Raw genomic sequence first — 12,871 nt, forward strand, 5'->3', positions numbered from 1 at the left:
TGGGGATGGCACTGTTTAAAGGTCAGATCAGATGGTTTGGGGTCTCAAAGGTTAAGGTTTACTAGAGAGTGGTATCCATACTGTATTGACTCGTCTCATTTTGGAGAAAGACTTAGTGATGCTTATCTAAATATTAGTTTGTTAATTATCTCCACAATTCTGATAACAAAATCTTGCATATTTGGAGTCATCAAGAGTGGGATTCCAAATCTGATAAAAATATGTATGTACTGTTTTTTGTATATGTAGTGTTTTTAGAAAGAAAATGGACTAATTTCAAGCTGTAAATAGCCTAGAAGACTTCAACCCAGTCTTTTTGCAGATAAAGAAGCTGACCAGTTATCTGAAATGAAAATTGATACAGTTTGTACCATTTGGGGAAAACAGGTAAAGAGTAGTGATTTCTAAATATGATTTTTTTAAAGTAAAAATAATAATTAAAAGACGGATGTATGTTTCATGTTTTCTAGTTTGTAGAGGACTATGAACCTACTAAAGCAGACAGCTACCGGAAGAAGGTAGTGCTGGACGGGGAGGAGGTGCAGATCGACATCTTAGATACAGCTGGGCAGGAGGACTACGCTGCAATTAGAGACAACTACTTCCGGAGTGGGGAGGGCTTCCTCTGTGTCTTCTCTATCACAGAGATGGAATCCTTTGCAGCCACAGCTGACTTCAGGTATGGCTGAGCCTAATCTCAGGTTGTACACACGACTGTTCTTTCCAGAAACAGGTGGATAACTAGAGCTTTTTGCTTATTAATCTTTTAGTGTCTTTCCACTTTGGTATCAGTGTGTGACTCTGGCCACTGTGGATATACACATACATATTCAGATCTTACAGCTGCCCTAGCATTAGCACATTGTGGTTTCAAGTACCCAGAGACCCCTTATGCTTTCCTAAACCATCTCTCTTTAAGAGTACAGCATTACTGTTGCTGTGATAGTACAGGGATCACAATGACGCTCTCCATATTTTTGTAGTAGTTATTAATTTCTAAGCACTTGTGTCATAGTTAAAGACACATTGCCATTCTCCTTACAATATCAGTGTCTAGAATTTTTAAAATACAAATAATCTTATAGATTTACATGTTCTCATTTATAAAATGAGAATAATAATCACTGTCGATTCGCATACTTGACTGTGTTCTACAGTGTATTTTCTTTACTTTGTACCTAATCAGAGTGTGGCATACATTTGGCTTGGAGGAAATGGCATTACTCTATCTGAGGGACATCGGCATGAACAGTCTCTGGAGTAATCTTGAAAGTACTGAGTGCATCATCAAAGATGCTCCTTCCTTCTATATTTTTGTTTGTGATAGGAATGTCATTGTGCAAGGCACAAAGGAAGCATGTACTATGTCCTCTAATCAAGATTTGCACAGCCTAGTTGTATATATAAGGCATGAAGTAAAACCCAATGGAGGGTAAAGTAGGAAACATGGGCAGTGATATTATAGAAGATCCTGAAAGGGGAGGGATTGGGAAAACTTCACAAAAAAGATGAGCCTGTGAGAAATAATGAGCCTAAAAGGAATCTAAGAGAGCAGTCTTCCCCCTACAAAGGCATGTAATTGAGAAAATGCACAAGATGACTTGATTTATAAGATTAGATTTGTTGTTTCTGTAAAGAAATTTCATATGTGATATTGCATAAAGGACTACAGATCCTGGAAACTTATAAACTAGAGACATGGAAAGTTATATAAGTTTTAATGTATTCCCATCCATTCCCCCAGAAAATACGAAAGGGTTTATTATGTAGCAGGCCCCGTGTAGGTAATGGAATACATTTTTTCACCATAGTTATTATGGACCACTCTAGGAAATCAGTATGATTCATTGCTCTTCTGTGTACCTCCAATGTGTTCCCTTCCCATAAAGAAAAGTGGGCCTAGGGACTCAGCAACAGCAGGAAAGTCTGACTGGTCACGGAAGGTGCGCCACATGATCTAACCTGCAAGTATAGCCCAGGTGCTACTTCCTAACTGTCTGCAGCCTCCACCCTGCCTGCTCTGCAGCCTCCACCCTTCCTGCTCATCTGTCACCAGGGCAGGCCATTGCTTCCTGTCTCCTCAAATGATGTGCTTGTACAGTACTAGTGTCACACTTACCATGCCACACTGCTTTTAGTATGTGTGGGTGGTTTGCCTGAATGCATGTCTATGCACCATGTATAAGCATTGTGTTAATATTTCTTTCTTGCTTTTACTTATCTAGGGAGCAGATTTTAAGAGTAAAAGAAGATGAGAATGTTCCGTTTCTCCTGGTTGGTAACAAATCAGATTTGGAAGATAAAAGGCAGGTTTCTGTAGAAGAGGCAAAAAACAGAGCTGACCAGTGGAATGTTAACTACGTGGAGACATCTGCTAAAACACGCGCCAATGTTGACAAGGTAAAATGTTGCTCTCACTGTTACTTTGAGGTGTGTAAGTTGTTGATTGGCCTGTTATACTACTTTATCTAGATTCTGAGATCCAAACTAAGATTTAATAGAGTGATTTTTTTTTTTAGTTTGCTTTTATTTATTGTGGAGAGGGATGCCGTAGCACACCTATGGATGTCAGAGGCTAGCTCACAGGAGTCTGTTCTCTCCTTCCACCAGAGATTAAACTTAGGTCCTCAGGCTTAGTGGCAAACGCCTTCATCCACTAAGCCATTTCACCATCCCAGAAAGAGACTGATTTTTATCATCCCTAAGTACTTAAGTAAGACATGTTAGAAATGTTATACTTCACTTTGTCTTTGACTTTCTCAGATACAAGACATTATGGCTAAATGTGCTTTTTAAAAATCAGCAGCAGCATCCCCCATCCCACTTACTGCTTTATTTTTAATGGGGTTGCATAGTGTAAAAGAAATTCTCTAGACTCTAACATGCCAGCACTGTATGTGCTTGCCCTGACTGATGCCTTCCTAGTGCTATGTAAGGTCTCTAAAGGGAAGATGCCTTCTGGATGGAGAAACTCCTATTTAAGATTATTCTAAAGTCTCCATTACTGCTGTGATTCTTTATCCTCAGCCTTTGTTTCCCTGAGTGCAAAGGCAAATTCTCTACATTCCCCTTATCTTCCCACACTGTGTATAGAGACCCTTCTTGGGAACTGTGTGGAACCCTTTCCAGGATTAGAGGAGACTATCTTCAGGCCTGAGATGGCTCTGGCTCTTAGAGACTCCCAGTAGGATGTTCTCCAGTCTCTATACTGTGACTGTCCAGAGGAACCTCTTAAACCTACTGTACAGGCTAGCTGTTCATTATTCCTAACAAGAACACATCCTTAAGTATTGCTTAATACTTGGGGACCAACCTCCAGCAGCCCAGGTTATGCAAAAAAAAAAAAAAAATCCATGAAGGCGGCAAGGGCTAGACTTTTCTATCTGAGGGAAAATAAGGAAGCATACATGCTTTATGTTGGTAACTTTCTCTTTTACTTCATCTTCAGAAATCATCTCTCTGTTTCCACACAGCTACATTCTTCACATACAGTTAAATATCTGTCTTTACATATATACATCTCTCTGCACAGCCACACATCTCTGTACACAGTTATAACTCTTTTCTGTACAGTTTCACATCTCTCTTGTATACATATTTCTTCTCTCTGCTCTGGTACATTCCTTCACATACTACTGCATCATTCACTCACTCTTTACTCACTCACTCTCTCTCTCAATCACTCACTTATTCACCTCTTCTCTCTGCGCTACATGCACATCTCTGTCGTGTACAGCTACATCTTCTATATCTTTCTACCCGCTCAACTACATCTCTTCACACTTCTCTCACACTTTGACATCTCTCACACTTCTTCTACAGCAAAAATTCTGGCCAAATATGAATCACATTTTCAGGGTCACAAAGCATTTCTTGAGTAAACAATAAGAGACAGAGCCATGAGAAATCACACAGTTTCTCTCAGGCTAGGGAGGTCACGCTGACCAGGCATGGTGAGTAGAGCAGACATTGAAATTCAAGACTTAAGCAATAAACAATTAGTTTGCTGAACCTTGAGTGACCAGGAGTATGTACAGAGAGTCAACTGCTGAGAAAATTTTGTGTACTAAAGTTGTTTTGTGCCTGACTTTGATTCAACAAACACTTGAAAACGTGTCCTTGTGTATTCCCTGCAGCTAGTCTGTTTTGAATTTGTTCTAAAGTCTAAAATCAGCTAAATGTGTAAAAGGCAGTCTTTGTAGCTGAGAATTTTCCTGTGTCAGTCGTAGTAATGAAAAATATCCTAGTATTATTTCTACTCATCAGAATTATACAGCTTAAGCAGAAATCATCTTCCTGACCATCCACAGCTATATGTGTGCCCAATAGATGGAATATATACATGAGATAAACACACAAGCACTGGAAAAACATCCATAGCTGATTTTAGGGAAGAAATGTAGTAGCACATGAGAAAAATTACAGACAGAAGCAACCAGTCATTTATAGTCAGTAACCCCATGGTCTTTGCCAAGTGGGGTTCCCCATCAGAGAGCTATTCATCTGGTAGGTCAACCTGTTAAATACTAATTGTCACCTGCTGTATACTCCCACAACTTTCAGCACTTAAGGCTCACCACTAGAGATTTTTCTGGAACATTTGTTCTGGAACAGGGCCTGAGCATTTGCATTTCTAGAAAGCTTCCAGATGGGCCACACTTGAGTCACGTTTCTGTAGATGGCCTCAAGTTTTTGTAGATTGGTCTGCTTATACTTAGAAGTCCATAATCCTGATTTAGAAAGCATCAGGTTGGCCAGGCGTGATAGCATGACCTTTAATCCTAGCACTGGGGAGGCAAAGGCAGGCAGACCTCTGTGAGGTCAAGGCCAGCCTAGTCTACATAGTCACAGTGAGAGCATGTCTCAAGAAGAAACACACATACACACTAAGAAAAGAAAAAGAAAATTGAGGCAGAAAGCATGAGATTAAAAAAAAAATCATAAGTTCTTTTTGTTCATCTGTGTTAGGGTTTCTATTGCTGTGAAAAGAAACCATGACCTCGGCAACTCTTAGAAAGGAAAACATTTACTTGGGGTGGCTTACAGTTTCAGAGGTTTATTCCATTATTATCATGGCAGGTCATGGCAGCATGCAGGCAGACATGATACTGGAGAAGGAGCTGAGAGTTGATCAACAGACAACAGGAAGTGAATTGTCTCATGGGGTATAGCTTGAGCATAGGAGACCTCAAATCCCACCCCCACAGTGACATACTTACTCCAACAAGTCCGCACATACCCACTCCAACAAAGCTACACCTTCTAATAGTGCCATTCCCTATGAGCTTATAGGGGCCAATTACATTCAAACTACCACAATCTGTAATAGATATAATGACGTCATTATAATTAAATTTTTGTAGAAATGTGGTCAGACTTTTAGTACTTATATGCAGTGAGTCCTAGAATATTTCTGTTCCATATGATGTACTGGTTTTCTGTAAGATTATGTTAAATATTTTTAAAGTACTTATATATTTTAAGATTCAGTGTCCTGGGGGGATAGGGGTGGAAGGAAAAATTGAACACTGTTGGAACATACGAGTTCTTTCTTCCTAATTGTCTTAAGCAGCTTGTGAACACCCTAAAAGTGACTGGGACTAAGGAGAAGAGAGGCATATAGTAGCAGTCCACAGAGATGAGCTGTGCTGTCACAGCCTTGTGGTAATCATCTGCTGACCTCAGAGACTGTGGAGGTGGGATCAGAGTACTCACAGGATAGTGAGAAAACAGCCATCTATCTAGCAAGACTGCAGTCCAAATGCATGATAGGAAAACAATGTAGATGGCCTTCAACTTGAGAATGAGCTGAGTCTTACCTGTAAAAACAGAAGTACTATTTAAAAACATAATGTCATATTTTTTAGTCCATCTCATTAGGAAAATTAAGATATATTCTTGACAAGAATGTAGAAAAGGGCTCATGCTTATGGACAGGCAGTGTGGTGGTTATCTATCACTTCCAATTCTAAAAGTGTGTTGATCCTAGCAGGGACAAGAGGAAGTGGCACAAAGTGCCACTCCTACCCAAGAAGCTTTTAGTAATTTATGGTGACTGGGAGAGAGAAAATCCGTTTTCTCCAATGCACTGTCACTGCATTTATCAACCTACACTGCAGGGCAGCTCAGGAATAGTTGGCCAACACAAAAGGAACTCCGTGGTTTTGGTATGTTTTTTTATTTTATTTTATTTTGTTTTGTTTTGTTGTCTTGGGGAGGAGGTGTATGTTTGTTTTCATTTGTTTTTGTGTTGTTTGTGAGAGAAAAAATAAAGTTGGGGGCGTAGGGAGGTGGAGAAGACTAGAAGGAGTTGGGGGAGAGAAAGAATATGATCAAAATATATTGTATGAAAAAAACTTAAAGCCAATAAACACAAAATTATTGAAGTAACAATTAAAATGTATTTAGAGAAAAAATCATATATATATATATATATATATTTACAGTTGTAGTCATTGAAACAATATTTATAGATGCAAATGACTAGAACTACATGTGTCCAATAACAAACTAGTTTTAAGTCATGATGAATCTTTATAATGAACCATTAAAAGGAAAAAGTGCTTTTAAACACTGTGCCATCTCTCCCCCAGCACCCACAAATCTTTCTACTACAAATAGTACTGCACTGAACTTTCTGTGGATGCTCAGAAAAAGGCAAGGATTCTTTTTAAACTATGATGACAAAGTGCCTACTGTAACAGTGTCCTTGTGTTCCATCATCTTTATAAGAAGCCATTTTCATATAGCCTTGCTAGTCCAATTTAAACGGCCATTACAACTTGCATGAAAATGGTGAGCCCTGATTACCAGTGAGACTGCTCAAGCCTTGATTGGCCTACTGTCAATCTTCTGCCAAGTCCGAAGTCTCTCTTTTCTGCCTGTCTATCAACAGACTTCATACCTTTTGATTTGTGTCTACTGTATAGTAATAACATTGATCCTTTGTCCACTTTCCTCTGTTGTCATTATTGTCTCCTAATCAGCGCATGTCTTCACTCGGCATACTTCACTTTAACCATGAAAAACATGGAAGACTATGCTGTCAGAATTTGGGTGGTTTATTTTGTGATTTCTGGGTTGGGTGGCTTAGAGCCTTCAGCCATTCTAAGCTTTACATATACAGTTACTTTCTTTTTGTATTGGTTTTTATAATTGCTCCTTAGTCTTCTTGAAAGTTTAATATAGTCTGTGGCGTGAACTCAGGGCCAAAAAATGGAAATACTGATGAAGGTAGTTTTTATTTTTCAACCATAGATATTTTAAGTCAAGCATAAGCCTTTGGATTTGTTTTGTCTGTCTTTATTTTGATTTATGTGAAGAGGATTTCCTGTAGCACGAATTGTTAGACGATCTTATTAATAAAAACAAAGCTGGAGCCAGTTATTGGGGTGAATGCTAGAAGATCAGAGAAGCAGAACAAGCCACAGCTTCCTCACCTTGCCAGTTCCTCAGCTGATCCTGTTTCCTCAGACTGGAAGCTTCTGAGTCCTCATCCAAATGGATCTCAGCTGAATTGTGCTGCTCAAAGCCTAAAAGCTAAATCAGGCTCTAGTTCCTCTCCTCACGCCTTAAATACCTTTCTGCTTCCTGCCATTCCTTCCTGGGATTAAAGGCTCACTGTTACCACACCTGGCTGTTTCCAGTGTGGCTTTGAACTCACAGAGATCCAGATGGATCTCTGCCTCTGGAATGCTAGGATTAAAGGTGTGTGTGCCACCATTTTCTGGCTTCTATATCTAGTGGCTGTTCTGTTCTCTGGCCCCAGATAAGTTTATTAAGGTGCACAATATTTTGGGGAACACAATACACCACAATTTCCTGTGGTCATTAGTGTAGAATTAGCCAAATTTCATACATACTAGGTGCCCTAAAATGAGAAAAGAGGATGGAGCCAGAACAGGATGGGAGGAAGGGGAGAGAAATGTAGTAAAGAAGTCCTCTGATTGGGGGAGTGCTGGTTGTCTGGTCCTTGTTCTTCTTTTCTAGTTGCTGTTTCCTTTAGTTGGCCCTTGAAACGGGACTTTCTTTAATTCATCAAATTAGCTGATGCCAACTTTCAATGTTTCCTACCATGTTTTCTAGTTTGGGTGGTTTCTAAAAGGGATTCGCTTGTTAGAAATTTAAGCCTTCTTATACATGGTTTTCATAGTGCACTGTATCTGTCAGCAGTAGAGATGAGTACTGGAGGACTCTCATGAAGACTTTTGGTCAGAAAGAAGGCTTTCTGCTAGAGCTAGTCCCATCTGGATTGGAAGCAGAGGCTTCTGAAATCTCTGGGAGAAGTTGAGATCCAACAGTGGTGTTTATGCCATTGTGGTATTTCAGCATTATGTGTCCCCCACCTCTGGAATTTACCCTTTAATCATTCATTCATCTTTTGTGCCGTTAGTATTTTATAGCACCCTCACTTTCTTGTCTAAATTTTACATTTCTTGCTCCAGCTCAAAAATCAGCTATTTACCTAAGAATCCTTGGTTTCTTTGATAGATTGTTATTCAGCAGCCTCAACCTGAGAATATTTGTCAGTTAGTATCACTTTGTGGATTTTCACTGAACCATAACAAGGAGTACTTTTTAAAAATGGAAGAAAAGCTCGTGAATTCACATGTGACCAGTTCAGATTTGCTATCGTTGATCCTTACCACTTTGAGGTACCATTCCCCTGGAAATTCTGGCTTCACAGCAACAGAACAGCACTGTGTTGTCCTGTAGTGGGAAGGACTTTCACAGTAAGCCACAGAGTGACTCTTAAGACTTGTTTGGCTTTGTTGTTGTTGTTGATGGGATTTTGGGTGTATGTATGTGTGTGTACCTATGTGTGCATATGTGTGAATATGAGTGTATACATATGTGTATGTGTTATTCAGGATCACATCTAGAACCTCATGCATGCTGAGCATCTTTGTGGTCCTTCTTGTTGATGGACTTTTGTTTTTATTTTTAATCTTTAACACTTAAGGTGAATTTGCCATATACTGTGTTCCAAAGGTTTCCCAAAGACTCTTGAAGTACTGCTTTCCTCTTCATGATTGTGTCAACTTGAACGTAATCATTCTTGTTTCCAGTTTTCAATTTTTAATGATTTTTATGTTTTATTTCTGGTTTTAATGTACACAATTTTAATTTTCCCAGGTAGAAATTACTTAACAAAGTATATTCAGAGGTGCCCAATGGTTCTAATATGTTCCATTGCTCTTGAAAACAGTGCTCCTAAGAAGCTAGTGGGTGTTCGCTGCATCATTTCATTGCTTCACTTTTACAAATGCAAGCAGATGCACATGACCTGCTCCTCCCACACCGGTGCCTTCTCCATAGTCTGTACCTTGCAGTTTTCAGTTGGTTTCCCTTGGAAGCTGAAGGCATGTCAGACATTGCAGTCATTGTCATTTGAGGTGTATGTGTACATGTGACATGTTATCTTTTATATTTCTTGTTTGTTTTTAGTCTTAGTGAGGTTGGGGTTTTTTGTATATTTTTTTAATTCCATAAGTAGTAACTGAATTTTTGGAGAAAATTCAAACATTTGTAAAGCTTAGGCAGGAAATTGATGAGTTCAAGGCAGCAAGACTCTAAAAACCAACAGAATGTTAGAATATGGACTGTGAGAGCCAGCTTCCCTCTCACACTTAGCTTATTATGTTTTTCTAGGTCTTTCTTTGTTAGATAACAGAAGATTTATAATTGAAATTTAATGTCTCAGTTATTTCACTAGCAATTTTTAGTTACTATGATAATTTTTTCGTTATAAACTTAATCACCATTAATTAGCAAAGTACATTTGTTGATCACAAAGTGCTCAAAATATATATTTATATGGTCTGGATTGATGCTCAGCTGTTAAAAGCACTGGCTGCTCTTGCAGAGGACCCGGGTTCAGTGCCCAGCACTGAACAGTCTAGAACCCCAGTTCCAGGGGATCCATTGCCTTCTGGCCGTATCAGGCACATAGCACACCATTGGTGCACATACATACATTTAGGCAAAACACTCATATACATAAAATATAATAGCCTTTCAGAAGTACTTCGTGTTATCACTTGAGTTTTATCTTGGGCCCTATCATTACTGTATAGCAGTTTTCACTGGAGTCTTGAGAATGACTATAAATAGACTTTTTTTCTTATACAAAATGTTTTTGTTTCTTATACAAACATTTTACCAAGAGGCATATACCATTCAGAAAAGTTGCTGTTTTTTCTCAAGCTCCTTGGAGGCTCCGACTTGCTTGTGTGCTTTCCTCTGCTGCACTCTCCAGCAAGCCTTCTTAGGGGCAGGGCAGCAGGCGCCGCCGTCCTGTGAGGTGTCCGGGTCCGTCTCGGGAAGGAGCTCTGGGTAAATAAGGTTCTCTCATCCCCAAGGTTTGCGGCTGTGACAGGGAAGCAGCGCGTTCATGCTGTTGCCTATATTATTTACTCTACTTTCTTATTACTTCCAGGTATTTTTTGATTTAATGAGGGAAATTCGAGCCAGAAAGATGGAAGACAGCAAAGAGAAGAATGGAAAGAAGAAGAGGAAAAGTTTAGCCAAGAGAATCAGAGAAAGATGCTGCATTTTATAATCGAAGCCCAACTCCTTTCTTATCCTGACCATACTAATAAATGTAATTTATAAGCATTGCCGTTGAAGGCTCAATTGACTGAAATTACTCTAACATTTTGGAAATTGTTATGTATCACTAAAAGCATGAATTGGAACAGCACTGGAAGTCAAATTCACTTAAAAAGAAATTGTGTGGCTTCACCAAGAAGCAAGCTCAACTTATTTCATAATTGCCTACATTTATCAGTCCTGAATGTAGCGTGTAAGCTTGTTTTTTTTGGGGGGGGGGCGGGGACAGTCTTTCTTGAACTGTTAATCAAGAGGTGAGATGGGGTGGGGTGGGAGGAACGGCCACTTCCTCTGGTGTTTATTATAAAGCTTAAATTTTATATTATTTTAAAATGTCTTGGTCTTCTACTGCCTTGAAAAAATGACAATTGTGAACATGTTAACTGTACCACTTTTTAAACTGTTGTTATGCAAATCTAGAAGAAGAAGTTACTGGCATGGTTGTTGCATATAGTAAAACTGAGAGTAATTCATCTGTGAATCTGCATATTAATTACCTGGTAATTAACTTAGAAAAATGGTGTGAACTTATACATGGACATTTTTGAATATGCCTTAATTTAGAAACTGAAAATAATCCAGTTACATCATTCTGGGTGTGTTTTCACTAGCACTTGGGGCCACTCACTGCCCACATGACTGGTAACAGGTTTTATCTTGCCAGGCAGTGTAGAGCTACAAGGAAGATTCCTGAGAAGTGTGTGTCTGCTAGGAGTCTGACCAAATTGATGATGTGTGCCATACTCTGGTTCTTAGAGTTCCAGAGCTCCTTCATTGATTTTAATGAACTATAAGGTAGTTAAAGATGAAGGGCCAGCATATATTTATATGATGATTTTCGATTATGGGCGTGAGTACCAATTAAGTTTGAGTGAGTACTCCTTTTGTGTAGGATACTGGTCCCCAGTAATCACTTTCTGCAAGTGATATACATTTAAGTGTTTAATCTCCTGGAAGCAGGGCATAGGGAAGACCATCAGGAGAGCTAATATGGTTTGCACTAGGACATTTGAGGAAAGATGCTTGCCACCTGTCAGTTCTAAATGTGTGCTCATGAGGTTACAGTCTGGGCATTAGGAGGAGTCTTTGTATTCTCTTTATGTTCATAATGAATACTGTACCTGTATTTCCTAAGGTTGACATGAAGCAGTTGAACATGTTTGGCACACTCTGACCAAATGTAAGGCTGTGATGTTTCTGCTGCAAGAATTCAAGCATGCTGTTAGGAAAATGATTTCAATGGGAAGTAAACCACTATTAGATTTTTCTTTTCTTCTGTGAGGCTAAGACACTTGATTAAACAGTTTTTCTTGTTGCACAGTCCTAATTTCATCAGGTCAAAGAGATGCTCAGGCATTCCAGGAAACAAGTGTATACATGAAGTTACCAGAGACAGGCGTTCAGGAACTCTGCTGTCTAGATACTACATTCAGCATATCATAAATATTTGTCCTTAAAGGGTTTGATTTAATATTTTCACAGGCTAGGCCATGTGCAGTTAGAGTTCCCTGTGTAACCCCAGCCAGCAGGCCCAGCATGGCTGCGTACGCTCATTGCAGTCTTGTTGAGCCAGGGTCCTAACCACTAACATTGCAGTTTGCTTTGAGACCTTTCCCTCTCCTGGGTACTCGGTGCTATGAAGCCAGCTGACAGAGATGCATCACATGTCTTAGGCTGATGCCACTACCCGGTTCATTTATTTGCAATTTGAGCCATTTAAAGACCAATAAACTTCCTTTTTTAAAAATGTTTGTGGTGTTAATTGATGTTTACAGTGTGGTATTTTTACTTTACCCCTTGGGCATCATGATCAGAGATGAAAACAGCTGAATCTTTTGAGCCATCAGTTTGGAGACCTTCTTGGAATGGCAGATAAATTAATAATAAATTATGGCAGAGTAGGTGCTCAGGTTTAAGTTGGTGCCCAGGATGGGAGACTCCTGTGCACAATTGCTGGCAGATAGGCTCTGCACTGTCATAAAAATCTCAGCTGCCTTCTCCTTCAGATACATCTAAGTTCATATTTGTTTTCTAATCAGAACATTCCAGAGACAGTTTTGCTTCTGAAGGTTGGTAGGAGTGACCACCCTGTTACCTTTAACATTGGATATCTTCTGGTAAGTCATGGCCATTAACTGTTGAGTGGACTTTGAATTCGAAGATCACATCCTTCCAAATGCAGTTTGTCTAAATACCATAACTCATAAGCAGTGATGGAAGGAGTGCACTTATATTACAACTGGAGTAATTCAGCCAAACA

At 39.3% G+C, this 12,871-nt stretch overlaps 1 protein-coding gene across 1 annotated transcript in view; it reads left to right on the top strand.

Annotated features, from left to right (window-relative positions):
• Rala (RAS like proto-oncogene A) overlaps positions 1 to 12,360 on the top strand; it is a 61,229-nt gene extending 48,869 nt beyond the window's left edge. The window contains exons 3-5 of the mRNA XM_052728447.1: positions 471 to 679; positions 2,226 to 2,400; positions 10,439 to 12,360. Of these exons, the coding sequence (XP_052584407.1) occupies positions 471 to 679; positions 2,226 to 2,400; positions 10,439 to 10,561 (507 nt within the window). The 3' untranslated portion in view covers positions 10,562 to 12,360. The remainder of the gene's footprint in view (positions 1 to 470; positions 680 to 2,225; positions 2,401 to 10,438) is intronic.
• Positions 12,361 to 12,871: the final 511 nt, after the last annotated feature.

The sequence above is a fragment of the Peromyscus californicus genome, unplaced genomic scaffold (genome assembly GCF_007827085.1).
Source record: "Peromyscus californicus insignis strain IS unplaced genomic scaffold, ASM782708v3 Scaffold_8__1_contigs__length_139910024, whole genome shotgun sequence".
In the NCBI taxonomy this organism is placed as follows: domain Eukaryota; kingdom Metazoa; phylum Chordata; class Mammalia; order Rodentia; family Cricetidae; genus Peromyscus; species Peromyscus californicus.